Source organism: Talaromyces proteolyticus, assembly GCF_021365285.1.
Source record: "Talaromyces proteolyticus strain PMI_201 chromosome Unknown BGW36scaffold_1, whole genome shotgun sequence".
NCBI classification, from domain to species: Eukaryota; Fungi; Ascomycota; class Eurotiomycetes; order Eurotiales; family Trichocomaceae; genus Talaromyces; species Talaromyces proteolyticus.
The window spans coordinates 2,902,848-2,930,533 of NW_025764277.1; the positions used below are offsets into that span (position 1 = coordinate 2,902,848).

At 44.7% G+C, this 27,686-nt stretch overlaps 9 protein-coding genes across 9 annotated transcripts; 7 read left to right on the top strand and 2 right to left on the bottom strand.

The window, feature by feature from the left end:
• Nucleotides 1-125: 125 nt before the first annotated feature.
• On the top strand, nt 126-2,240 carry BGW36DRAFT_17287 (uncharacterized protein). Its single transcript, XM_046209665.1, has 3 exons — nt 126-330; nt 390-501; nt 559-2,240. Exons 1-3 carry the CDS (start codon nt 284-286, stop codon nt 1,807-1,809), a joined length of 1,410 nt encoding a protein of 469 aa, XP_046078333.1. The 5' UTR covers nt 126-283; the 3' UTR covers nt 1,810-2,240.
• A 211-nt stretch (nt 2,241-2,451) lies between these two features.
• Nucleotides 2,452-5,204, top strand: BGW36DRAFT_413552 (cytochrome c oxidase assembly protein CtaG/Cox11-domain-containing protein). Its single transcript, XM_046219256.1, has 11 exons — nt 2,452-2,657; nt 2,709-2,778; nt 2,842-3,283; nt 3,347-3,367; nt 3,525-3,528; nt 3,717-3,825; nt 3,879-4,501; nt 4,556-4,724; nt 4,773-4,871; nt 4,920-4,975; nt 5,029-5,204. The coding sequence occupies exons 1-11, from the start codon at nt 2,485-2,487 to the stop codon at nt 5,051-5,053; spliced, it is 1,791 nt and encodes a 596-aa protein (XP_046078334.1). The 5' UTR covers nt 2,452-2,484; the 3' UTR covers nt 5,054-5,204.
• A 119-nt stretch (nt 5,205-5,323) lies between these two features.
• On the top strand, nt 5,324-6,089 carry BGW36DRAFT_17333 (uncharacterized protein). Its single transcript, XM_046209666.1, has 4 exons — nt 5,324-5,402; nt 5,458-5,516; nt 5,572-5,715; nt 5,862-6,089. The coding sequence occupies exons 1-4, from the start codon at nt 5,377-5,379 to the stop codon at nt 5,951-5,953; spliced, it is 321 nt and encodes a 106-aa protein (XP_046078335.1). The 5' UTR covers nt 5,324-5,376; the 3' UTR covers nt 5,954-6,089.
• Nucleotides 5,703-6,926, bottom strand: BGW36DRAFT_368060 (putative mitochondrial large ribosomal subunit protein L16). Its single transcript, XM_046214945.1, has 3 exons — nt 6,807-6,926; nt 6,248-6,712; nt 5,703-6,183 (listed from the first exon to the last, which is right to left on the bottom strand). The coding sequence occupies exons 1-3, from the start codon at nt 6,841-6,843 to the stop codon at nt 6,011-6,013; spliced, it is 675 nt and encodes a 224-aa protein (XP_046078336.1). The 5' UTR covers nt 6,844-6,926; the 3' UTR covers nt 5,703-6,010.
• Nucleotides 6,927-7,050: 124 nt separating this feature from the next.
• BGW36DRAFT_368061 (replication factor RFC1 C terminal domain-containing protein) lies at nt 7,051-10,816 on the top strand. The gene is made up of 7 exons (XM_046214946.1): nt 7,051-7,219; nt 7,347-7,374; nt 7,423-7,501; nt 7,523-7,652; nt 7,694-8,148; nt 8,184-9,852; nt 9,911-10,816. Exons 4-7 carry the CDS (start codon nt 7,523-7,525, stop codon nt 10,534-10,536), a joined length of 2,880 nt encoding a protein of 959 aa, XP_046078337.1. The 5' UTR covers nt 7,051-7,219; nt 7,347-7,374; nt 7,423-7,501; the 3' UTR covers nt 10,537-10,816.
• A 414-nt stretch (nt 10,817-11,230) lies between these two features.
• On the top strand, nt 11,231-12,458 carry BGW36DRAFT_435656 (glycosyl hydrolase; the record flags this gene model as incomplete). Its single annotated transcript, XM_046221424.1, has 2 exons — nt 11,231-11,973; nt 12,037-12,458. The coding sequence occupies exons 1-2, from the start codon at nt 11,259-11,261 to the stop codon at nt 12,456-12,458; spliced, it is 1,137 nt and encodes a 378-aa protein (XP_046078338.1). The 5' UTR covers nt 11,231-11,258.
• A 5,889-nt stretch (nt 12,459-18,347) lies between these two features.
• Nucleotides 18,348-19,668, top strand: BGW36DRAFT_422258 (pectin lyase fold/virulence factor; the record flags this gene model as incomplete). Its single annotated transcript, XM_046219675.1, has 4 exons — nt 18,348-18,708; nt 18,766-19,016; nt 19,071-19,409; nt 19,459-19,668. The coding sequence occupies 4 exons, from the start codon at nt 18,348-18,350 to the stop codon at nt 19,666-19,668; spliced, it is 1,161 nt and encodes a 386-aa protein (XP_046078339.1).
• A 1,213-nt stretch (nt 19,669-20,881) lies between these two features.
• On the bottom strand, nt 20,882-22,783 carry BGW36DRAFT_393249 (glycoside hydrolase family 79 protein; the record flags this gene model as incomplete). The annotated part of the gene is made up of 6 exons (XM_046217787.1): nt 20,882-21,448; nt 21,509-21,705; nt 21,782-21,819; nt 21,884-22,387; nt 22,468-22,570; nt 22,618-22,783. The coding sequence occupies 6 exons, from the start codon at nt 22,781-22,783 to the stop codon at nt 20,882-20,884; spliced, it is 1,575 nt and encodes a 524-aa protein (XP_046078340.1).
• Nucleotides 22,784-24,216: 1,433 nt separating this feature from the next.
• BGW36DRAFT_435668 (glycoside hydrolase superfamily) lies at nt 24,217-27,654 on the top strand (the record flags this gene model as incomplete). The annotated part of the gene is made up of 4 exons (XM_046221425.1): nt 24,217-24,620; nt 24,697-27,174; nt 27,255-27,365; nt 27,439-27,654. The coding sequence occupies 4 exons, from the start codon at nt 24,217-24,219 to the stop codon at nt 27,491-27,493; spliced, it is 3,048 nt and encodes a 1,015-aa protein (XP_046078341.1). The 3' UTR covers nt 27,494-27,654.
• Nucleotides 27,655-27,686: the final 32 nt, after the last annotated feature.

Consider the following 27,686-nt stretch of genomic DNA (forward strand, 5'->3'; position numbering starts at 1 on the left):
TTTGTCCAATCCAGCCAGTGCAGTCAGTGTACGACCCTACCGGCAAGCTCCCTTCCTCAGCCCTAATAGTATTAGCGGCCCCTGTATTGATAGCCAGCGCTTTCACATGAACTTGCCCGCAAACAAATAATTCTGGCTTCTCCTGACTGCACCCCCGCATCATGTCTGCTTTTGCATAGTTAAATATCCTGACGCGCTGATTAACTCGACCCTATCTGTCGAGTGACCACTGCTGGTCTTGCTGTAGGAGGGAGCATGCGGCGCTCTTTATCGCAACCCCAACATGGCACGCCTGGAAGGAAGGGTGGTCAGTGGCCAGAACCTCAAGCCGTACGTATTATCTTCCATTGTGTATTCGCATTGTCAAATTCAAACTAATCTCGCTGCAGCGTGCTTAAAGCGTACGGACTGGGATACCTGGCCTTGACTACGCCGAGACTATTGGGTTTGTTCCCAGAACTTATAAAGAAGGATATCGAATTCCGGGAGAAATTCAGAAAAGTATGAATAAGCCCTGATGCATATCCCTGTTCAACTCTGATACGAACTCTGTCACAGCTTCTTCGCATTCTTCTCTCCGGTTGGGGTTTCAACAGGTTTCCCACGTCTTGCGCTGTCCTCGTAAGTGGCGCGACGTGGCTGCCTGTTCTGTGCTTCCGAATTCTCTCTGTGTGTAGCAAATGGCTTGCTGGACAGCATCTGCGTTACTCCCAACCGATTGCTCGTCTGGTGCGGTTTCTGTCTGCCTTCCTTTCGGCATGGGTGGCGTTTCATTTAATGAACAAGAAGCATGGTAGTCCTCCAGCTACTATCAATAGCGATGCCTCACCCATTGAACCACCAAACGGACGTCACATAAATGGCGGCCACCTGAACGGCACGGCTGGTCTAGGGCATAAGCGTGCAGACCTTGCAGGGAAGACTCTAGATCTTACTTTGTTTTCTTTCACCAGGGCTGCGAGCGTAGTCGTGTACGCAGCCTGGAACGCCTGGAGCAGTCGGCGGAACACCCGTGGTAACCAGTCTCGAATGGCAGGTTTCGTCGCGCATTTTGCCGACACTGGTGTATTTGCTGGAAGTGCCGCTGTGGTAATGTGGGCGTGGTTTTATGCCCCAGAAAGACTGCCACGTTCGTACGCGAAATGGATTGGACAAGCTGCAAGCGTGGATACTAGGCTAATCGAAGCGTTACGCCGGGTAAGGAGGGGTATCTTTGTCTATGGCAAGGATACCGGTCAAGCACCGCTGCTCGAACCCATGTGTAAGGAGTACGGGTGGCCAATTGAATGGGGAGACCCGGCCAAAACCATTCCAATACCCTGTGAAATGGTGCACATGGGGTGCGGGCCAAGCTGCGAATGGCATGCTGTATCTCGTTTCGCCCGTGCATTCAAGTTCTCCCTAATGACTTACCTACCATTACAATTGCTACTTCGGGTACGCTCCAGACAAACCGGGGCTACCATCACCCGAGCCGTCAAGGATGCCTTGCGGTCATCGTCCTTCCTCTCCCTCTTCATAAGTCTTTTCTACTACTCTGTCTGTCTCGCACGTACGAGACTGGGCCCCAAGATTTTCAACCGCAAAACAGTAACGCCCATGATGTGGGACGCTGGTCTCTGTGTGGGCGCTGGGTGCTTTATGTGTGGCTGGAGCATCCTAGCAGAGAACCCAGCCAAGCGACAAGAGGTTGCGTTTTTCGTCGCACCAAGAGCTGCAGCAACCTTACTACCGCGACGGTATGATCAAAAGGTATGTGCAGGTCCTCTCATGGAACTTAATGTGACATTGTACGACAGTAGTAGTTAATGCTTCATGCATTCACTGCTTTTTTCATCTTGATGTGCGTTAGCTGAACTGTATTCTTCTGCTAACATTCGGTACAGTATCTGGCGCGGGAACAAATTGTCTTTGCCATGAGCACGGCTATTATCCTCACATGCGCTCAAGAGCAACCAGAGTTGATTAGAGGCGTCTTTGGACGCGTGCTATCGTCAGTGATTGGATGAAAAAGGATCCCCAGGCTCAAAATTATCTTAGATAGAACTAAATTTTTGATTGCATTGCTCGGTGCAGGATGTCTGTTATATCGGCGAGACGGCGACTTCAGTATCATATTACATTTCAATTCTTGTATTCTAACATTCTATTGACTACGTGATTGGTGGAAGGAACTAACTTCTAGTGATTCATATATAACATTAATTTGACACTAATCCGCAAATCCATGAGCCATTGCCTCTCAGAAACGCCAATTTCAATGATTATACATATACAACAGGAATTACCACATTAGTTTTATCCCAATATTGCTATAAATACCTATCAACGCATACATGATGTCCAGAAAAGAAGGAAAACACAAGCCTGGTAAAATCTTATATCACGTGACATGTCATGATTTGCAGCGCCGCGGAGCTTTCGCGCGGCCGAATCTTTCGACATGTTGTTCTGCTTCTAATGTTAAAATAAAAGCAGCAAGGTATGGCGCTACCTTATGCACGGAGACTAAATCCATGCCATAGGCATTGGATACAACAATCACTCGCGAAATCAACATACAATGACCTACGATTCTTTTCACAACACTCGAATCTCCGACAACAGCCGTCGCCGTACAGCAATGCGGAGTCGAGGAAAAAGAATACCTCTACATTGTGAGTTTACGATGGCTGGCATATCCAAGAACGTAAATTTAATAAGACTAGATATTACACCCTGAGCGTCATAATGGGCACCCTCGCTTTAGCCTATGGTTCTGTACCGCTATACAAAATGGTACGCTATCCCCTCTCTTTCCCATCTCTACATCGAATCGTCGGCTAATTACATATATCAAAGATCTGCCAACAAATCGGCTGGAACGGCCAACCAGTACAAGTCCACACAATTGGCTCAAGCGATACCACCTCGCGCCTTCAACCCGTCACCGACTCACGGCGTTTACGCATCACCTTCAACGGCTCGGTCTCCGACGTCCTACCCTGGAAATTCACCCCTCAGCAGCGTGAAGTGCGCGTTCTGCCCGGTGAAACCGCCCTCGCTTTTTATACTGCCACCAACAAGGGTCCTGCCGACATCATCGGCGTTGCAACCTACAGCGTCACGCCAGGCCAAGTCGCCCCATATTTTAGCAAAATCCAGTGTTTCTGCTTTGAAGAACAGAAGCTGAATGCCGGCGAGTCCGTCGATATGCCAGTTTTCTTCTTCATTGATCCGGATTTTGCGAAGGATCCGAGTATGCGGAATATTGATACAATTACGCTGTCGTATACGTTTTTTAGTGAGTGTTCACTCTACCTATTAAATCGGTTGTGTTGGTTGGGGAATGCTGATGATTATATAGAAGCGAGATATGACGACAACGGTGTTTTACGACCTACTCCTTGAAAGATTTCTGCATAATGTCTTGATATTGGATGATTATGGGACAGAATCCATTTGTATATTGCTCAACTCATGGCCGGCGTTCTATGTGTGTTACATGGATGTAGGATTATAAAGAGAAACTTAGCATAGTATAGATATGTACATTAAAACCAAATCATCACTACAATTGACACTTAAAAACGTAGGCTGTATTTTGGAGCCTCAAAAGTATGGCGCTGATCCGGCAGCTCTGTGCACGGACCAAGTATTAAGTGCTGGCGCGTCGACGCGTTCCCGAGAAGCTCAAAAGACACCGTCGACTACATGTACATCATTTTCTTCCGAAGGCCATTTGATATAATCTCCACGATGGCTCTTCTCGTTGACAAACTGCGTCCACGCACACTCGATACGCTCACTTATCATCCAGAGCTATCAGCACGATTGAGATCCTTGGTACACTCACATCCATCCCACTTCCCTCTCCCCCGTCTAACACATGAATATAGGCTCAAAGCGGCGATTTTCCCCATCTCCTCGTCTACGGCCCATCGGGCGCTGGCAAAAAAACCCGCATCATCGCCACACTAAAAGAACTATACGGCCCCGGCGTCGAGAAAATCAAAGTCGACGCGCGCGTCTTCCAAACAACGAGCAACCGCAAACTCGAATTCAACATTGTGTCTTCTGTCTACCATCTTGAAATCACACCCTCGGATGTTGGGAACTACGACCGCGTGGTTGTGCAAGAACTCCTCAAAGAGGTCGCGCAAACACAGCAGGTCGATCAATCCGCCAAGCAGCGCTTCAAAGTCGTCGTCATCAATGAAGCAGACCATCTCACCCGCGATGCCCAGGCGGCGCTTCGACGCACAATGGAGAAATACAGTCCTAATTTGCGCCTGATTTTACTCGCGAATAGCACGTCGAATATCATCGCGCCGATTAGGTCGAGAACGCTGCTGGTTAGAGTCGCCGCGCCGTCGGAGGCGGATATCACGGCTGTTCTGCGCGGTGCGGCGGAGAGGGAGAATTGGGTGGTTGAGGAGTCGTTGAATAGGAGGATTGCTAGCGAGAGTGGGCGGAATCTGCGCAGGGCGTTGTTGATGTTTGAGGCTATTTATGCACAGAAGTTTGTTGTCCACCGGAATACTGGGGTTGCAGGTGATGCTGATAGTGTGTGTAGTGAGAAAGTGTCTGATAAAACCCCCATCCCACCGCCAGACTGGGAGGCTCTGATCTCTGTCATCGCCGATGATATTCTGGCAGAGCGCTCGCCGGCACGAATACTGCAGGTTCGAGAAAGGCTTTATGATTTGCTGACGCATTGTATCCCGCCCACGACGATTCTCAAGGTACTTCTTCTACCATTACTACGTATTGTTGTATATGCTGACGATCAGACCCTCACCTTCAAACTAATCACAAAAGTAGACGATGCCCTAAAGCCAGAGGTCATCAAGTGGTCCGCCTTTTACGAGCACCGCATTAAACTCGGCAGCGTAAGTCAGGCTATTATCAGCTAAACGATCGCTTCTAATGTTCTATAGAAAGTCATATTCCATCTAGAAGCCTTTGTGGCAAAGTTTATGCGTATCTATGAAGGGTGAGTTACTGTTTCCTGCGGTTTGTATTCATTTTTAACATGGATATATATAGATACCTAATGAACATGGACTTTTGAGTTGAATGTTTGGGATGTTTGCACGGCGCATATGTGGAAACCGAGTGGGATTTTGTATGGGTGCATGGTCGTTAGACGATTTTCTGAGAAATGACAATATTTAAGCAGTCTTTTTAGCTTGTAGTTCATGTAATACCAATTCATTACGCAGTAATAAAATTCTCTGACTATCTCAATGTGGTGCTGCCTGGTCATGGTATAGGTTACGTCATAACTCGCAAATACCACCGCCAATATAAGCTACATTCGTTCAGCAACATCAATGCTTGTCGTAATCCAAGAATATATAGGATATATATCAATTCATATTAATTAATAAAAACATGGAACCAGGCGGCGAAAGCACACAGTACATCTCCCAGCGCTTTTCCACTGTTGATTGCGAATATATTGACTTTACCTAGATACGAATCCATTCGCACCGTGACCCAAACACCACCGAAGCAAAAGGGACAGCTTGGGGGTACGTGCATACCAACATACTACTAAAGATTCAGAGTGTTAAAGGTGTAAACAAGAATATCAGAAAAACACCGTCAGCGAACTCAGAATTCTATCTGGTGGTGATAAGGATAATGAAGACGATATCCAGAGGGATTCAAATCTGAATGACCCGCAGTTTCTGGGAACTACGACTAGTGTTTCTGGAGAGGTTGATAAAGGTATGATTGGTTTTTATGTTCTAGACTGTTTCATTCCCAGGTGGATAGGTTATGTTGATGAGAAAGGGAATGTTGGTTATTCTACTGCCCTATCGGCGATGAAGAGAAAGAACTGAAGCTGATGTGTTGATATTGTACACGATTAGACTTGAAACCTGATGCAAATGGTGGTGAGGAGGAAACGCGCCGATCGAGAACGGTGCAGAAGTTGGGGCCTGAGTCTGGGATTGGAGCTTAGATGTTGACTTATTGGGAGAATTTTGGAGAAGTTGCGGGAATATTGATGATGGATGGTTTATTGCGTTGGAGAAGTGCTGGATGATGTGGTCTTTGGTGGATTGGCCTCTTTCTCCATTCCCAATGGAATCGCTCTTCGCGGTCGCTTCAGGCTTTCCAATGTGACACCATTGCCGAGTTTAGTGATTCCTACAATCGGGGGATCACCTTTCTTGACGAATTCCCATTGTCCTAGAATAACTAGCATTAGCGTTGCCATCCTAGCCAAATACCTAGTTTCGTGGCAGTAACATACCCGGTAACTTATGAGCCGCCAACCTAAATGCCTCTCTCGCAATCTTCTCATGCAAATTCCCCTTGACTTCAAACACGATCCTACTAACCGGCACTCTGGCCGCCCAATAGTCGAATTTACCTTTACCCTTACCCATCCGCATTTCGTTTCCAGACGTATACACACCGATATTCGCACTGACTCGTTTGTATAATGTATAATTCATTCCTCGTAACCGTCGCCGAATCGTCTCTTCGCCGAGCTTCAGTGAAGCCGCCGATAGCCGACGATCGTGGTCTTTCATGCGCAGTCCGTAGTCTCCATGCTCAACTGTTGTCCCCCGAGTCGACCCGCCTGTGCGCATCTTCGGTCGGCCCTTGGGCGACTTGGATTTTTCAGCGAATTTAGGGGTTAGCCAGTCCATGGCGGGTGAAGTGGTGGAGAAGCATCGTGAGAGGTGGAAGGGTGTGGAATTGGGGGTTGTGTCTGAGATTCAAGAGTCAGTCAGTGGTCAGTGTCAAAAATTGGAGTTGCGAAAAACCCGCTATGGCTGTCAAGATAACTCTGAGAAGGTACTTACATGGCCGTAAAAGGCCGAATTGGGCCTTGCCGAACATATTGAGATGATGCTCGGCAGTGTGCGAGTATATAAACCCTCACTACGATCAATATGTTGACAGCAGACTATTCGCAGTATACGTCGGCTGCAGTCTTACCATGGAGAAGGCTAATCCCAGCATGGACAAAGTGTCTAATCACGTGATGAGCGGGAAGCTGTCGCGTTGGCGCGTCTCCCCGCGTATGAGCTTAATGTGTCGTCCGGACTCGAATTCGCGGTGAATTGAAGGCGACCTCTGACCAACCCATTGGCAGTCCATCGATTCTGCACTGCATATGGGACTGTGTGTATTTGAAATGCCTGATATCAGGAGTTTCTTTGGCGCCAAGCCGGGGCAGGGTGCGACCGCGTCTGCAAAGCCAGCGGCAGAGGAGGTACGTGAAACTATGCCATCTTACCGTGTTTTATTCCATTTTATCGGAAAATCGTCTTCTATTATTTTGATTCGGAATATTTTCATTTCTCTATCTCTGATTATTCAAGTCACTAACAATTTAATAGCAGGATCCTGCTACAGCCCGCAAGAAACGTAACGATGCCGTTCACATCTCAACATACATGTCTAACGTTTGTGTAGGAAGCAGAAAGGTTGTCGATGACAGTGACGATGAGGATCCCAAACCGAAGTCTCCAAAGACTAAACCAGTGACAAAGCCGTCAGTACCGCTCAATTCAATATGACCAATATTCTAACAAGTAATTATTCAGGGCCAAGGAGGAGGACAAAGGAGAGCCAACAACCACCTCAGAATACTTCGCATCGAGCAAAAAGAGAGGTCGGCTTTCAAAAGCTGCCGGTGCAAAAGAGTCTGCAGACGCGTCAACGAATGGAAATAGGACACCGAAAGCCCAAAAAACCAAAGACCTGCCGTCATCCGCGAAGAAGAGCGAGGCAGGACGACGCTCCAAAGCTCCTGTAAGGATAGTTGAAGATGATGGCGATCTTGGTGGCGATGACATTTTTGCAACCGACTTCGCTAAGTCCCGTCGAGCTGATGATGATTATGTCGAAGAACACGATGGAAGCGACTCCGATGATATCATTGTCAAGCCAGCAACTGCAAAGAAGGGAAGGTTGGAGGTGGAGGTAGAGGAACAGGATGATGATATTGAAATGTTAACTACGCCTCCTCCAAAAACAAAATCTGGAAGAAAGCGAAAGTCAGATGCAGTGTTTGATCTCGACGAAGTTGATGATGAGAAGCCAAAGAAGAAACCCGCGTCCAAGAAACAGAAAGCCACTCCAAAGAAAGATCAACCAGAATCCAAAGAGATTCAGAATATATTTGATAATATTCCAACAGTAAGGGCGCCAACCCCCCCCGAGACAATGGCGAGAAACCGAAATTTTACATGAACACTGTGAGATCTCGTACTCCACCCGGGGCTGGGTCAGTGCAGTTACCTGTTGGCGCGGACAACTGCTTAGCTGGTTTGTCGTTTGTGTTCACTGGGGTATTGGATACACTCGGGAGGGAAGAGGGTCAAAGTCTAGTCAAAAAGTATGGCGGCAAGGTCACTGGAGCCCCGAGCTCGAAGACAAGCTATGTCGTTCTAGGTAGCGATGCCGGTCCAAGCAAGCTCAAGAAAATCCGGGATATGAACATAAAAACAATAAACGAAGAGGGACTTTTCGAACTTATCAGACGACTTCCCGCAAATGGAGGAAGTGGCAAAGCTGCAGAACAAGCTCAAGCGAAACGAGACGCCGAGGAAAAGAAGATCCGTGCTTTGGCTGCGGAAATGGATGAACTCGAAAAGAAGAAAGTAGAAACAAAACCCGTGCCAATGCCCAACTCACAAGCCTCTTCAACCTCGCAGACCACTGTACCCAAGTCTCAGGTAGATGACCGCCTTTGGACTACTAAATATGCTCCGACTTCAATGAACATGATTTGCGGCAACAAAGGACAGGTCGAGAAGCTACAAACGTGGTTGCGTAACTGGCGAGCAAATGCTAAGAAAAATTTCAAAATGCCAGGAAAAGATGGGTCTGGTCTGTATCGAGCAGTTATGATTCATGGACCTCCTGGTATAGGAAAAACTACTGCTGCTCATGTAGTTGCCAATTTGGAGGGGTATGATGTCGTAGAGACCAATGCCAGTGATACCAGAAGCAAGAAACTCGTTGAAGGCGGGCTTCTTGGCGTCTTGGACACTACTTCCCTCCAGGGCTACTTCTCTGGTGAAGGAAAAACTGTCGAAAGTCAAAAGCGGAACCTTGTTTTGATCATGGATGAAGTAGACGGAATGTCTGCTGGAGATCGAGGTGGTGTTGGAGCTTTGGCAGCTGCAGCCAAGAAGACCAATGTGCCATTGATTCTTATCTGCAACGAACGAAGTTTGCCCAAGATGAAGCCTTTTGACCATGTTACCTACGAGCTTGGTTTCAGGCGGCCAACTCCGGACATGATTAGAGCACGACTTTCTACAATCTGCTTTCGCGAAGGAATGAAGATTCCTCCGCAAGTTCTCGATAGCCTGATAGCGGGCACAGGCTCAGATATTCGACAGGTGATTAACATGCTGTCGACTGTAAAACTCGACCAGAAAAGCCTCGATTACGACAAAGGAGTGGAACTATCGAAAGCCTGGGAGAAACACGTCATTTTAAAGCCTTGGGACATTGTGTCTAAAATTTTGAATGCGCAGATGTTCTCCCCAACATCACAATCGACCTTGAATGACAAGATCGAACTTTATTTCAATGATCACGAATTCAGTTACCTCATGCTTCAAGAAAATTATCTGAAGACAAGCCCGATGCTTGCTAATAATTACTCAGGAAAGGAGCGTCAACTCAAACTCCTTGAACTTGCCGATGACGCCGCGTCAAGCATCAGTGATGGCGACCTTGTTGATAAGATGATTCATGGCAGTCAACAACAATGGAGTCTAATGCCGACCCATGCAGCCTTCAGTTTCGTTCGACCAGCTAGCTATACATTTGGGAACTTTGGGGGACGTCCGACGTTTACTAGCTGGCTTGGTAATAATAGCAAATATGGTAAGTATCATACACAAGAATCCTGTAAGACGTTGAACTCGGTCTAACAATCAAACAGGCAAGCTAGGACGCTACGTGAAAGAAATCCAAGGTCATATGAGACTTCGTTCTACTGGTGATCGCGAAGAAATCAGACAACAGTATATGCCAGTCTTGTGGAACAAGCTCGTTCGTCCATTGATGGATGAAGGCAAGGACTCAGTTGAACAGGTCATAGACTTGATGGATAGCTATTTCCTTACTCGCGAAGACTGGGATGCCCTAGTCGAACTTGGACTAGGTCCCATGAACGAAGAGAACGTCAAAATCGCAACTCAAACAAAGTCCGCATTCACTCGCATCTACAACCAGCGCTCACATCCATTGCCCTTCATGAAAGCCAGCAACGTCCTCGCACCCAAGAAAGGCCCCAAGGTTAAGCCCGATATTGAAGATGCTATTGACGAATCTGACGAAGAGGAAATCGTCGAGGATGCCAAAGAGGTGGATGAAGACGAGGAGTTAGATCTCAAGAAAGACAAGTATGTGAAGATGCCCAAAGCCAAAGGAGGTGCTGCCAAAGGAAACCCTGGTAAGGGTAAAAAAGCCACTGGAAAAGGAAAGAAGAAGGATGACGATTTTATCGACGGTGATGAAGACGAGCAACCCAAAAAGGGCCGCAAGGGCAAGGGTAAAGCCAAGTGAGGAAGCCCTGTTGGCTCTCAGGCTATATTTGATGTAGACTAGTGCATGGTACAATTCATGTTTAATTCTATTACCGCCAGTTCGTTCGTTCAAGATAAGCCGCGATTTTTTTCTTGGGTTTTTTCCTCGTTCTTTTAATTTTTGCATATTAGGGCCTAGATATTGTCTATATTGGTGAGGTTCTTTTCGAGATGTATTTTATTCAAATCATATTAAATAATCAATTCCCCCATCTTACGTCTTACTTTTCTTATTTTGTTGGGCCTTCAAACATGTATGCATTACTATATATGTACCATATATATCATAGATAGGAAAGGTTCGTAGCTTTATGCGTATTTTTAGACCAACGAGATCAATAATGTCTTCCACAGCGTAAATACGTAGCCGTCAGGCCCCCAATCGGAATGGACGCTGGCCCTCGTACAGCCTCAAGTGTTGCGGATCTAATTTTCTGTACTAGTAGGCCCCACCAGAATTTGACAACTGGGCTACATTATTGGGAGGTTATGGACCCCAAGTAGTATCCCAAACTGTTAGTTACTGATTCATGCAACGATGACTTGCTTAGCACTGCCTGGCCTTGGGCATGTTAAGCCTCGTATTAATACCTATTTCTGACGCATAACAATAGTATATGAACCAGTTTTGCCTCCTATGAGGATCGAAGCACATCGTATACTCACAATCGACAGCAAGTAGATGGTCTTTTGGCCTTGGACATGAAAATGATTGCTCGATCTTGGTTCACATGGCTCATCTTGGCCGCATTGGATATTCTGTGCGTCTCCGCACAAGACTATCCATTGCCTGAATCATGTACTGGACCAGCCTGTATCGACATTGGAGGACTCACATACCAGGATTTCTCTGTCATTCGACGTGAATCCGATGGCATGTACTTCCGGTACTCGAAATCAAACAACACCGGCGATGGGCTGTCCGTAGCTACTGCACCGGCTCTAGGTGGACCTTGGAACTATGCTTTCGAGATCCTCACCGAGCTCGTGAATCCGATGGTGACTGATCGCACTCAGACCAATGTATGGGCGCCAGAGGTGCATTTGGTGAATGGTACCTACTACCTCTTCTACAGCATCAACACTCCGCCATTTAATTTTGATCTCTGTGTCGCCACTTCGCCGGACATGGAGCAAGATAACTGGACTGATCATGGTAGCATGAACGTTCCTGTATCAACGACCGGAGACGACCAGGCAACTGCGAGCTATGTTCGTCTAGATGGAAATATGCTAGCAGACTCAACCAACCCAAGCGGCGTAGATAATTTCACCTATATGACCTTTGGCTCTTACCAGTGGGGCCTATATGGTTTCCAGGTCTCCGACGACCTCCTTACAATCAAAGACGGGGCTACTGTGGATATGGTGTATCTAGAACAGTACAATCCAGGAGAGTATTCTGGCAACAAAACCGGTTCGTAAATCACTGTACCAACATATCCTCTTGGGGAAAAACTAACTATTGCTTTTGCAATAGAGGGCGCGTATCTACTGACGAATAACGGCTATGTTTATTTCTTCTATTCAATCGGCAACTGCTGCGCCGCCGACGACACAGACTACAACAACTCCGTGTACAGAGTGCAAGTTTGTCGCAAGGCAGTGACTGATCTTCCCACCGGCCCATACCTCGACCGCGATGGAGTAGATTGCTTGACTGGTGGTATCGATCGTGCTGGCACCACCATACTGGCTAGTCGTGACGATGGACAAGTATTTGCTCCTGGCTCCATCGGAATACTGGATGACCCAGACTTAGGCATGGTGATATATTACCAGTATTGGAACATCACTCAAGCAAACCAGGACGCAAATCCAAAGCTGGATGGTCTGCGGTTTGGGTATAACCTGCTTAGTTGGGATTCGGATGGATGGCCACAATTGGTCGCGTCGAAATGATTGCATGTCTATGAAATACAATCACGAGTCTAAGAGTCTATATACGTGTGTACCATGTAAATATCAAATCATGCGTGTATGAAACTAAATGTAAAATCCTGGGCGGCCTGTATCAATTGCACATGTGGTGTTTGCTGTGAGGTATGTCTCCTCACGAACCACATTGAGCCAAATCCAAACGGTCAGCAGTGCTGTCAACACCACCTTAGCACCTGTTTTCCTTCTCCCTTGTAGCCATGGATCCAGCGACCGTGGCTTTGGTCCACGCGTGGTTTCTAAACATTGGACATTCATTACCTCATCCAGAGTAAGCAGAATGGGCAGAGCGTGGTGAAAAACATCCAATGTTAGCAACAGCCCCAACACTATGAGCAGTCAAGAAGTACATGATGGAAATTACGTTCTCTGGGTCTTACTGTTATCATTCAACACGCCTAAGCAGACGGTTTGACTCGTCATCAATTGATAGATTCAACGTCGGTTCATTTCTAAGTAGAGACTATTGTCTTATGTGGACAGGATCGTAGGGAAAAAACCTTTAAGAAGAGGTATGATCCATTTGAAGTAACAATTATGAATAGCAATCTCATTTTAAAACCTCATAAATGAATATGCAAGGATGAACATCTAGCGGAATCACTGAGTTAATCATATTTCTTTTACTAAATTGTGAAATGTTATACTAGGTTAAAACGTTGACATGATGCCGATTCCTCTATAACCTATCTACTATGCCATCTTTTCTTTATGCATTTGTAATGCCATTCTCCGCAAATATTTTTTCTTCTGTTTCCATGTTCACCATGGCTTTAGCCAGCGCGGTATGCTTCCTGCTCCTCCAGCGGACGACGCGTCGATTGACGGCATCATCATCATAATCAATCGTAATGAAATCATGACGAAGATTTGAGAACGAAATAAGTTTTTTTTTTTTTTTGAAATCAACAATCAAGCGAAGGTCGAGTGAAACCGATATGAATAGTCAACGTCTAATTAGGGTATGTTAAGTCATACCCTAACTAAAGCAAACCTATATTGGAACCCATCAGAAGACGTCTCGTCAGTTTCTCCACTAGCTCCAGCATAATCACCTTGTAAGACACCCTTTGGATCTAGGGGACCGATGACTTCGTGCGATTTAAATCCGACAAGCGGTCGACGAAGGGTGACCTAATCGCTGTTCTCATCAACTCCTGTCTTTCAACGTAGCATCAAGGCACGATGAGCCCTAGTAATACGACAGAGAATATATAAACTGCCCAGGCCGTAATCTGAGTTGATTGACTGCACATAAAGGTACAGAGAATAGCGCTAGGGATAGGTAGAGAACGAGACTTGTTATTGGGTATGGTCGGAAATAAAAGAAATTTCCTGGATTTTTTGTTTTGGGTTCCATAAATATCTGGTGACTAGATTGAAAGGAAGGCCGAGACTACTCGTATTTGCCGTGTTTGTGAGTTGGATTTAGCATAGGCGTAATGATCAAAATATACGACATGTCATAACCTATTGTCACTTTTTCTGCTTCCGAAAAAACTATATGTTTCACAAACAGCCAATGAGGATAAGTAGAACATACCACTTATTCTAAAGAAGATAGATCCAGGAAAAAAATCGCGTTATTCATTTTCTTTTACCAACCATCGACTACCAAAATGAGAGGGCCTTCTGTAACACCAATGTTTCATCTGTTGTTTTATGTCCCCTTCGCATTCCCCATCGTGGATAATGAACGCCGGCTGGCTTTGATTGGAGCCGTGCCGAAATAGAAACAGTGCTGATTCTCAAAGTGGCATGTGTATGAATGCCCGAACTATTACAAACATTACCAATGTGAATGGTCTAGCTCATGCACCTCGTACGGACATCAATGACCGCGAATTCATCCCGGTGGTAGTATTTCTAGGATTTGAATGGAGGGCGGCGTCAATCGCTGTCGCATTATCGCCTCGATAGAACGATCAGAACTTGTAATCAAACTATTCATCACCAAGCCAGCGTGGGATATTGTGTTAGGGGTGTCTTCGGTACTGTCATGGTTTTAGCGGCGCTTTCTCGGCTGCGAAAGCACTAGTCCAATCAGGTCTCTTTCTCCTTCCTCATCGGTTTCATGCGGATGGAACTATTGATTTGATGAGACGTTTTGCTCTTCGGTTGTTACTGTTCTTGTTCCTTCTATTTGAGGGGGGGTTTGGACGTTTGGGAGTTCCTTCTGCAATAAGACATCTAACTTTTTGCAATCGCGCAAGGAAATAAACACCACTAGGTATAATTCCTTGGACAAATGAGATGCCTTGGCGCAAACAGATCATGATAGCGTTTTCTACCATTTACTAAGGTGTCTTTCTCATGAACCGGAACACAAGTTCCTTGAATATGCCGAAGTAGACCATAGTCTGCCCGGAAAGAATTCGGCACACATCCTCTCGAACCTATGTTTAGGTTCGATCAATTTAAATATGGAAGTATGGAAATGACGAGCCGCGATACGTTAAATGGAACATTCATCACGTTGGCATACACTGGGCACTCAACGCATCTGCTTGGTGGGCGCTAGCTTGCGGATCTGAATAAGTGCCAGGAGGTCTACAACCATGAAACCCTGACTGGTGGTGCAGTGGAAGCCCGTTTTGATGTCGGAGCCTATCAAGCAGGTCCTGCAAGGTTGACAGCCGATGCCCGCGCCCTTTTTAATACCTTCGAGCCGGAGATATCATGTGTTTCGGTAACGAAGTGGTCCATGGTGCAAGTATTCTTCATGTTCAAATGTACGACAGAACCAATCAAGCCACTTTCGGATTCTGTACGATTTTTTCTCCAGTATTTCACATGATATTTCACATATGTTACCTAATTGCTGTCTAGGTTCCATTGGAGTGTATAAAGACGACCCGGACGCCGGCTCAGTCCAGAAAATGTTACCTACGAGCATGCCACTGCTACAATGTCACTAGACGTTATGAACATCATTGATCAACTGCTTTTGGGTCAGAATTGTTTTGCTTTTTGTTTGAATCTTTGGGCTAGCCACTTGAAATTGGCTTTAGGAGGTTTAGCATTCGTTCCTTAACTACTTGTTGAACAGTTCGAGTAAGGTTTCCATAAAAGCATTTGGATATACCATTACCATGGGATAGTTACTGTAGTATAACACGTCGATATTAGACGTATCATTTGCAAATCTAGATACCTTAAACGAACGGTAATGAATCAATTCAAATTTATGGTTAGATATCATTATTCATATATAAGCAGAAACACATTTCTAAAGATATGTGAATGCCTACACCCCCATCAAGCTTCTTGATATGCTTTTCAGATTAACACCTTAATAGATAGAAGACGCCGCCTTCCGAGTCGACCGCGCCCGAAAACCGGCGCCGTGTCACAAATCATTCTTGTTACAGAACTCCATTTCATTTGCAATTGAGATTCAAGATCCTAAATTGGTGTTCCTAGTGGCATTTCCACCCACCGCTTTCACTGCCACCATGACAATTGCATATAATTCTCCAATTCAGCGAACAATATCAGGAACTAAAATCCCTGCACCAGAGAACTCCTATTTCTTTCTTTCCAATAATTTCAACATCATATTTTCTGATTTAAACATTATGACTTCACCGCACCTAGTCAGTTCAGGCTTGAAGGTGTAAAGCTAAGAGAGCGCATATTATAGGATGATTTAGTATTAACTATATGTGTAGCCAATCAGTGACTTGACTCAAAACAATTTATGGAAATAGCACTCGAAAGGACGGGGGGTCGCAACTTCTTGTTGGTATATGGCTGAATGTACTCTGTACATAAGGAGCAATTTTAGTTAACTTATATAATTCCTTTAGCTTAACGTGGCCTCGATCATATCAACTCCGTTCGCACAGAATTGCATTCGTTTGCTCCCTTTGTTCCCTGTCTCGCTATTCTCGTGCAAAGCCACCTAGATAGTTAGAAATGTAGTCATTGAGTTTGTTTGTATTGATTCTGATATCTAGTGAGCAACCGTAACATTAAATATAATAATTTACATTTCCGACCAAAAAGGGGGCTAATAATTGAAAATTTGTAATGGTATGTACCGTAATTCTGTTTCACGTTCTTCGTACGGCGCACTGACCGCATCCGAGTTTACTACAGCCCCTGGTAGTCCTGTTGCTAACCATATGTAGAATATGCTCGCAAAGTAATTCTTTTCTGGAGATCACTCCCGAATCAGTGCGGGGGATGACGACAACGAAATCCAGCATGCTGACGACCATATGGAAGTAACAACCCTCTTTTCCGGATATTTTCAAAAACGAATACCCGAGACCTATTGTAATCAAGAGGCATCATATTTTCTTTATCCGTATTTTTCCCCAGATCGGATGAAACTGCAACACAGTCCGCACGAAATTAGAGATTGTATCTGCTGACTAGAATTGGAACTTGTTAATTCTCCTATCGAATTCGCCTCTCAGTGCCCAGGGTGGAATGCAGGTTTCAACAAGTTAAAATTAAAAATTTGCAAAGACTTGTTCGTCGTGCGGCGTACGTACGTTAGACACTCAGTAAACTACTACAAACCTCCTAGACGGACCATAAGACAGCATAAAATCTCATAATATCTTCTTCTAAGTCCACTCGGACTGGTGCGCCCCTCCTTCTTCTAACATATTCTCTAGCACTGAAGAATGAAAATTACCATGTAAGTAATGGTAGTATATATTGATTTGAAAATACAGAAACCTAATCAACATCTTTGATATCAAAAGGCTACTTTATTAATTACGCTGAGGCTGATTAACATCTTTGCCGCATGCCATATGTAACATTGATGACGTGTGAGCCACTAAGAAAGGGTCCCAGTAATTGACAACAGTTATATTTTGCTGAATAAATTATAGCACACCTTTACTCACTGTAGGGGCTTGATCCTTCTCTCTCAATAGTAAGATACTACTTCTGAAGTATGATAGAAGAGTCCAATTTCTGTAGTGATATGCTCAACCAGCTGAGCCGTATTTATTGTCGTATGCGATATTTACGGAATACTTCGCTGAACATGAAACGAAATAAACCAATCATTTCGACGTAAGCGTGGAGTAGCAACCGTGCAACTAAAACAAGGATAGGAACTGTAGTTTGAACCTCTTGCTGAAGATCCGTATATTTGAAAACATCGTTTGGAGGTCTACGAGGACTGTATCTAGAAGTCTGTGTACCTGTTAGTCGTCACCAGTGTGAACGTTTAATTTCTCCCCTCGACTCCTACTGAAATAAGAACAATTAAAGAAACTCAGGTCAGATTGAAACCAAGCTAGTCGGCAGTGTGGATATCATTGAATGTCGGATCTGCGGCGGGCCTAACTATGTCTCATCGAAAAACCTCTCAGCGTATTCCAAAATGGAAATAATCTTTGTAGTGTCAAAAATTATGGGGAAAAGCTTTCGATGAATTTCCGTCCATGGTTGCATTTTTTAGTGCCAAATGTTCGAGAATGTGGTTGTTTGGTTGCGTAACGTCCACCTCCTGTCCTAGCATCATGGATTTTTCCGGACACCACATAAGATTAAGGAGTAACTTACGAAACCAAACCCTATTCGGGATGGAATATTTCTTTGCTTGATACTGGGAAGGCGAGACGTTCTGCAACGAATTTGAAATTATCCAAATGACGCGTATAAAATATTCATGAGGAGGTGGAGTCTGGTTTGCTTCACACTCAACGCTATATTTATCTCTTCTTTAAGCGGCTAAAGTTAAACGGCTAAAGTTGGGCGGTTAATCTCTAGCCATGTATCTGAAAATTTTAAATAGAAAGCTTATTGCTCAAACTCTATGTATTATATTCTATTAACTTAATGCCAAAATCTGTACCACTCTTGCCATTACACAACTGTTTTACAATGATTTTATATCTGCCTTTGTTTGCAGCCATCCTAGCTGGGCAGGTCGCTAATGCCGCTTGCCTTGGTTCAGGCACTTCTGCCACTACAATCAACAATGCTCTCGCTAGTGGTGGTAAAGGGACTATTGTTCAGATATGTGCTGGTATCACAATTAGCATATCGGAAACAATTGAATTTACAGCGGACAACCAAGAGATATCAACTGAGGGATACCCTACTGGTGATACTCGTGCTACGCTTCAAATTGCTAGTGGGGCAAGCATAAGTGCCCTGATTTCTGGGGCTGGTAAAAACTATATTCGGATTCTGAACATTCAGGTTGACGGTAATAGAGCCAACGCGGGCTATATTCACAATGGTAAGCTGTTACATATGTTTGTGAGAAAGTAAACAACGAAACTGAAAACATCATAAGGTAGCGCGAATATTGAGATTGGTGGCACCAGCAATGGCCAGGTTGTCAAATATGTTGCTTCGAAGAACCCACGGGCTTGGAGTTGTCTCCATGTTACCGAAGGAGGTTTATCCTCTGACTATTGCACAAATGCAACCGTCTCCAATAATGACATTGGGCCATGCGGTCAGTCTGGGACGTCAAATGGAGATGGACTATGGGCGGATGGCATATCATTCGCCTGCACCAATTCCTTAGTCGAGAGTAATACAGTACGTTCGTATGATACAGTGAACGAAATGGCTTTTGCTAACTAGCATTTTAAGGTAACTGGAAGTACTGATGGTGGAATTGTTCTCTTTGGTGCTCCAGGAACTACTGTCAACGAGAACACAATAACTTCTTCCTCTTCCTATCTCGGGTTCGGTGCTATCAATCTTGTGGATGGCACATATGATGGCAAATTTACCAATGTCAAGGTTACTAATAATAAAATTACGGGAAAGTTGCTGTTTGGGGCAGGCATATCTATCGGTGCCTGCGTTTGGTCAGGCCCTTGCAAAAGCCCATACATCTATACTGGCCCGGCAACAATTAGCGGTAATACTTTTTCTGGGCATATCACATTTCCAGTTGCTATTAATGGTTGGACGGGGGGCCTTACAGTACGTATAACCACAGTGAAGAAGAATCAGTATAAGCTGACTCTTCTAGGTGACGGGGAATACAGTCACTGGCGTAACAAAACCACTTTCAGCCTACGCATCAGACAACTCCTGTGATAATGTTGTCAAAGACCTTTTCAACGCCAATGATCTTCTTAGCTATTATCCTGCCGGACTAACAGGAACTCACAACCTGCAGAGTGGATTCGTGGCCATGTCTGGAAATGGTACAAATTTCATATGCGCTACCCCCAGTTGATGAGTGAACGGATGGAATTTCTTGACCTCATTACGCCGGCCTAGAGATTCTGACTGAGTGTTAACGAAATCTTCCTGTGCTATATCAATTAAGCTTATATCTTCATTTTTCGTAATTCGTTTCTCTTCGTCTATTCAAATTCCAATAAGTTCGGTAAATTTCTAACGCGTCCAAATGCCAGCGGACTCGGAAATGACGAGACAAATTGAGGTATATCCCACATAGTCAGTTCCTCGCCTCTGTCTGATATTTGCCCAAGTCACTGGCAAGGATGGAAGATTGCTTTGAAATTTAATCCGTGTTTTGACATTCATAGATACCGTAATATTAAAATGACAAGCAAGCTTTTTTGATGACTTAATCTGGGTCAGGAAAGTGAGCTTTCTCCAATACCATCTAGGCTATAAGAGCAAGTGCTGTACGGAAAGTCAGTCGTTATGTTCGTATTGGCATTATTAAGTTCCTTGTATTTCAGTTTCAGGACATGTCCGTAACTAATAAATAAACCTCAAAAGTTACCGGCAACTGGTATGAGAGTTAAATATCAGTAGCCGAATGTCACCTTCCCCACATTCAACTATATCCTAACGCAATTAGTAAACTGCGAAGTGAAACTTAACAATTTTCGACTGAAGAAACACAAAGCAAGTCCAGTCATCCGGACCCCTCATTTGAGTATGTATTGCAGGTCGATTAGCTGGTGCCATAGAAGCTCACTACAAATTTGGGAAACCCTTCGTATGATCCTGCAGTATATCAATCTAGTGATAAATATAGACAATGGAGGCGAGCAAAAACTAAGCTTAGGGATGTTGGCTATTCCTATCCAACAGAGCATAATATGACCTAGCACATGTATTTTTATGTGCTTTATTACCTTTTAGTAAGTTATGATTAGGGTCAATTCTAGATTGGTGCATATACCGAACGTAAAGCAGGATCTACAAGCCACGTGGGAATCGTAATTAGCCATACAATCTTGTATTACAGTATTACGCACTAACCCCCACAATTGTCGGCTTAATTCTCGGCCAATGTGTCGCACGGATAACAGATTTAACTTTATTTCATTGCCCCGTCTACTTCAAGCTACACTCCACACTAGCTTTTATTTCTTCCATCTCCGAATGAGGCGCCTGGACTATACAGTCGTGCCAACCTATAACTTGGCGCTTCTACTAGGACCAAGTCCACACCTCCGGGGGCGCATCATTCACGCCTTGTAGAATTTCAACAGCGCTCCAGTCGACGCGCCCACGCTCACAGAGAAAGTGCCGTTTTTCTGAGGCCTGATTACTTCGGCAACTTCGTTGCCGACTTTTACTGGTTTCCCTTCAGCCAGTTCATAATCGTAGCTCACACCTGCCATTGTAATATTTTTGGTCGATAGTGCCCCTGGAGCAGTTAGAAGCTCAACTGTTGCATACGAATACCCAATCACCGAGTCCAAGGTAAACGTTGTGTTGGGTCTGAGGGCCTGGACACTAGGATCTGTAGCATTGGTGGCGTTGACTCCTCCTGAGGGATTCCATTCCTGCAAATTGAGCAAGACAACACGGGCCAGTTCCCCATCTTCGTACGCTGCATATGCGGAATGGAAATCGCTCTTGAGATCGATATTGTTAATTTGCGTCTTGGTGGAATTACCGATGAATTTAGACACCATCGTATGTCCATAATATGGTGGGTTAGTTGAAGGGCCAACTCCATTCTGGGAAATTGGCATCCAGGCTCCATAGCGATAGGCAGTGCCTTGATGCATGTGCATGCGGCGGACGCCCTATACAACATCGATCTGTTAGAACAAGACAAAATAGTAAAGGGGTAGAGAAAATCTAACAAAGGAAGCATAGTAAAGCTCATAATCAACTATGAACAAGGCCGCACCAAATACGTTGGACACTCCCCACGCTCCTTGGCCCGAGATACTGTTCGTTTCGCCTAGAGTGTAATACCGTCCTCCCGCGGTGTTCAACGCGTTGAGTGATTGATGAATTGTGCCGTTTTTAACCACACTAGTGTGATTCATTAGAGTCCCTATTTATTGGTCAAATTTTTCTTTCCCCGGCTATAGCCACGGTTCATAGGTTGAGCTTAATGGGAGTATAGTTACCTTGTAATGTAGGGTGGTTACCAGTGCCGGAAATGTATCTGACCGCGTTCATCATAAATAATTAATTAGAAGTTTCCGGGGAGGTTTTTAAGGAATACGAACCCGTGTTGGGACACCTCATGGATCCATTTATGTCGATTATAATTGAATGTACTGTTCCATATCGTCCAAGGGGAAAAGAATGACCATTTGGTCGTGATATTGTAGCAACAAGTTGATGGTGCAAAGAAACGAAGTGACTGGTTGGCAGTCTGGATGTGTTCGGCACGATTATTCCATTCAGTAACCCAGTCCTCCTGTGTCCAGTTTGGTGGACGGAATCCGGATAATGCACCGTAGTCATTCTCGTTACCTATCTCAAAAAGATGCAGCCGCTCAGCAGGGATTTGCTCCAATGACTGCTGTACCTCTCCTTTCAAGTTGTCGAGATAGTAGGAATCATTTTTGTAAAAATTCAATCCGAAGATATACTTGGGACCATCGATAGAAGTAAATGATTCCCAGAAGGTGGGACCAATAGATGTGTTTGCAGGTTGATCTCCTCCATTACCAGCCCAATTGTTGATTATACTTTCTTTTTGGTTGGGATAATAGGTGACATGATCCCTAGACAATGCTATTAACAGCAGGACCAAAAAGATCAAAGAAAGATCAAGAAAGTATAAAAGAGAATAGTTTCAACATACTGAGTATTACCTCCAATGCGGAGGATCTGTGGCACATCTCCATTGAACTTTCTGAGATTGGCTAGGAGGTTATTAGAGAATTTATTCGGATGAGATTTGTTTCCTGTAATAATGAGTAGTCTGTCTCGCCCCTCTCGTAGATATCCTTACCGCTGAAATCGGCGAAGAATGCGAATTCAATTGAAAATGATTGAAAATCTAGAGGAACTGGCAAACTGGCCGAGCTTGGTACAGAGGGATTGACCGTCAGATTAACCGAACTCGCAAAAACAGAAGTCGCCATGGAGGCATATAAGATAATTGCGTTTGATTTCATGATTACTGGTGTTACCATTTCACTTGGTTGATGCAAAACACTTCTGGGCGAGATATCATTACATTTATAGACATTTCATCAATACAAAATACGCCGAACGACACTGGTTTACCGGATGCTGTTTTATATTCAAGTGAGTCAAAAAGTGAATTCCATAGCACATGACATGAATACGAACGGATGAAATGGTGACATTTTCCCACGGCTAAGTGCAGGAAATGAGAAATCTGCAGGTAGATCATGTATGTGGCAAATGAGTTGTTTTGTCTGTGCACTGGAGAATCATGGCATTCTTTCATTTATCCGTAATTGTGGGGGACGCGTCAACTAGTACCCCTGCAAAATTAAACAACATCTTACTTCCACCCTTGTTAATTACCGGGAGCCGGCTATTGAGCAAGTCGATTAGACGATGAAGTCGATCACCTCCGTTTATTTACCAGTGGTATAGAATACGAGTGTTTCACTCCGCACTTTCCACTTTGGGGAGTCGTTCCTCTGCTAGACATAATAGATAATGTGAATATTACAGATTCCCCTTTGAGTTGCTGTCCAAGAAGTCTATTTAAAATCCTAGAGCCTCAGCAGTGTCTGTTTTAAATGCCTGCGAGGTCATTGAACACCTTCTTATACCTACCATTACTGGGAACCGTGTGCTATTGCTAGTTTGTGTTTTAGAGATCTCTATTTTGTCTATTTTTGTAGTTAGATTTGGCAGCTGGTTGCTAGATTAGTGACGTAATCTTTGCTTAATGCGATATTTGAATTATCCAGCAGGTACAACCCCACTAAATTGGCTAGTTAATTATATTTTCATACCATCCGAAGGGCCCGGTTCGTTATTCGAGATTATCCGGCGACTTATGATACCATTGAACTCCAAGGAAGTGAGAGGTGCATCAATGACCTCTTAGGAAAAATTTATCGGATACACGATCACTTCGTCGGATACCGTCTAGACCTGCTGGCTTCGGATACGAAAACTGGGTAGACAAGTTCCGAGCTTCATGCTAAGTGTAGTTGTCCATCTCAACTTCGAGCCGATGAGTTATTTTGCTATGGCAATGTAGTCCACTACTAGTATAATTTACCCTTCGGCAGCAACAATATGACTAACTGATTGGATAAGGTTCATTGCTGTACCCATTTTCCGGCAAAGACCCCTCTCATCTTTACTCCAGCATGATTATGAATGTAACAGTCCCGTGAAAATCCGGCTAAAATCAAGGATCCTGAAGGGTACTAGTAGACTAATTGCAGTCCACAATCTTTGAAGTGCCAGAATTCTGTTCGTGTATGTATAAATAGAGGCATTGAATCCAGATCACCATCCCCTCGCAGGTATTCAGATACAGTAAAAGAGCACAGTTCTAAGTTTGCCTTGAAAGTAGCTGTTAACCTGCTAGTCCCCGATCGTGTCAGGGCACGCTAAAATGATCTCTTTCCTCATTCTTAGCTTCCTTGCTCTATTATCAGCTGGTACGGTTACTGCTTTGTCGACATGGCAGTCATCACCGCGCCTAACTGGCAGGAGAACATGTTTGCCTCCCTACAATGCTAATACCACGTTTGTCGGTTGTTTTACGGATGAGACCACTCCTCGGACGCTTAATGGTACTCAATTACCTGATTCCAATGCAAATACTCCTGAGTCTTGTGCAACCCAGTGTGGTTTGTCGGGATACAGTTATTCCGGAGTTGAATACTCTACCCAATGCTTTTGCAGCCATCAATATCCTATCCTTTGGAGTACAAGTTCTGGCACTCAAGTCGACACAAGTCAATGTAACACGCCTTGTCCGGGAAATGCAAGTGAATCTTGTGGCGGTGGCAATCGGTAAGTTGTCGATGCGGAATTAATCCCATACTATGCCTTTCCTGGTCTATTAGTTGATGTAAATTCAATTATGCAGAATCGATGTCTATAAGATCTCAAACCCAAGCACTAGTCCTTATAATCCGACACTCCCCAACTGTGCCTACGACCCACTGTGTTCCAATGACGTTTGTGACTCTTCGCTTTCAGTTGCGAACCGTGCTGCTGCATTAGTGAATGCGTTAACACTGCAAGAGAAAATTAATAATGTTCAAGGAACGGCTTCCGGAGTTGCAAGACTTGGAATACCATCATTTCAGTGGGACAGCGAGGCACTTCACGGTGTCGCAAACAGCGCAGGCGCTCATTTTAAGACCCCGCTTGGGCTCAATTTCAGCTCTGCAACTAGCTTTCCAGCCCCGCTCTCCATTGCTGCATCATTTGATGACGCTTTGACGGGTCAGATTGCCTCCGCCATTTCAACGGAGGCTCGAGCCTTTGTTAATGGTGGACAAGCTGGTCTAGCTTACATGACACCGAACATTAACGGTTTTCGGGATCCACGTTGGGGCAGAGGAATGGAAACTCCAGGAGAAGCAGTGCTTGTTATCCAGAACTATGCTAAGAACCTGATCCCTGGACTGCAAGGAGGTCTGAATCCTGAATACAAGAGAATTATTGCGACATGTAAACACTACGCTGCATATGATATTGAGGATGGTCGAAATGGCAACGATTTGAATCCCACACAACAAGATTTGGCAGATTACTACTCGCAAGGCTTCAAAACATGCATCCGCGATGCGAAGGCTGGAGCGGTGATGTGCTCTTATAATGCTGTTAACGGAATTCCTTCCTGTGCAAACCGGTATCTCCTGCAAAATGTCGTTCGGGAGCATTGGGACTTTTCTGATCCGTATAACCTGGTGATCGGCGACTGTGGTGCTGTTATGAATGTGTACGATCCCCATAAGTATGTTTCGGGAATGGCACAAGCCGCTGCAGTATCTCTAAATGCAGGGACGGATATTGACTGTGGACCCGTTGCGTATAATTTTTTGAATGAGTCAATTCCTGCAAACTTGACCACTGAGAGCGCCTTGAATCAGGCGGCTACTCGTGCATATGCAGCCCTCATACAAGCTGGATACTTCGACAACCCTGCAGAATACAAATCGCTGTCATGGGCAGACGTAAATACCGTGGCATCTCAACAGCTTGCTTATAAATCTGCAATCGAAGGCATAACGCTGTTAAAGAATGATGGTATTTTGCCTCTTCCCAAGACCCTGAGTAAAGTAGCTATCATTGGGCCGATGGCAAATGCAACCTCTCAAATGCAAGGCGATTACTATGGAACACCGCCTTATTTTGTCACTCCGCTGGAGGCATTCCAGAAAGGAGCGTCTGAAGTGCAGTATGAATTGGGAACTCTGACGAACACAACCAGTACGACCAATTTCAGCGCTGCTATCACAGCCGCAAAAGATTCCGATTACATTATCTATGTCGGAGGTATTGACAACAGTATTGAATATGAGGGCCATGACCGTCCCACTATTAATTGGCCGGGTAATCAACTTGATTTGATTGAGCAATTGGCAGCACTGGGCAAGAAATTAATTATTGTTCAATGGGGCGCAGGTCAAATAGATGACAGCACTCTGCTAAACAACACATCTGTCAATGGCATCATTTGGGTGGGTTACTCAGGACAAGACGGAGGTCAGGCCATCTACGATATCCTCACTGGTGTGCAAGCACCAGCCGGCAGATTGCCTGTCACGCAATACCCAGCGGACTATGTGAATCAAGTAAGCATATTTGATATGAATCTTCGACCCAGCTCTGGAAACCCTGGTCGCACATATGCATGGTACACAGGACACCCCGTGCTTCCGTTTGGTTACGGCTTACACTATACCAATTTCTCGGTGTCTTGGAAGGTGAAACCAAAAAATACTTATGACATTCAATCATTAGTTGCGGTGAAAGCAGATCCCAGTAGCCACACTGCTCCAAGCCAAGGATTGCTCGATTGGCCTTCATATCGCAGCTTTAAGGGTCCTTATCTGGATCTCCTACCGTTCGTTACGGTTTCAATTAACGTTCAGAATACGGGTAAGGTAGTCTCCGATTATGTTGGTCTAGTTTTCATTTCAACCAAGAATGGAGGACCATCGCCATACCCGAACAAAGAGCTTGCGTCCTATGGTCGGCTGCATGGGATTGAACCTGGCTCCACACAAACATTGAATTTCTCTCTTACGCTAGACAATATTGCTAGAACCGATGTCAACGGTGACCGTTGGGTTTATCCGGGCGATTATTCGTTGGCACTAGATTATGACTCTACAATATCTGTCTCTTTCAAGCTCAGTGGAAAAGCACAATTAATCGATTCGTTCCCGCGACTACTCTCAAACATAACATCCTATGAATATGTGGGTTGTTTTACCACACCACAGCCAACTCTGTCCACCACTGCTCCAAATGACGGCAAATCCAACGACCCTCAAGTATGCGTGAATACCTGTGCAGAACTGGGTCATAAATACTCCGGAGTCAGGCAAAAGTAGGTTGAACAGTCATACCCCTATTTATTAATCCGGATACAAAGATTGTAAACTGAACTATATGATCCACACGATCTAGTCAATGTCTTTGTGGCGATTCGTTCGATGCCTCTACAGTCCCAGTCCAAGACGAACAGTGCAACTCAGCCTGTCCCGGTAACCCTTATGAATTCTGTGGGGCCAGTCAATAGTAAGTCTCAATATTTACCCATGCAGCTATCTTTAGATATTCAAGTCTATTGCTTGTATACTAACATCACAAGTATCAACGTCTTCAATGCCTCTGTCCCTACCGTACTAGAACCTGCAACGACCTAAGCGAACGTAGGGTCATACTATGCCAACTCATGGTCACCGGCGTGAATCATTGCTTATTTGATCAATGTATCCAAAAAAAAAAATACTATCAATTGTCTATATTCATATCCATAGGGTAGATAGGATATAGTCGATCAAATCCAAATCTTTTAAACTGAGTATTTGATTTGAAAAACTTCGGCTTTGGGGAAGA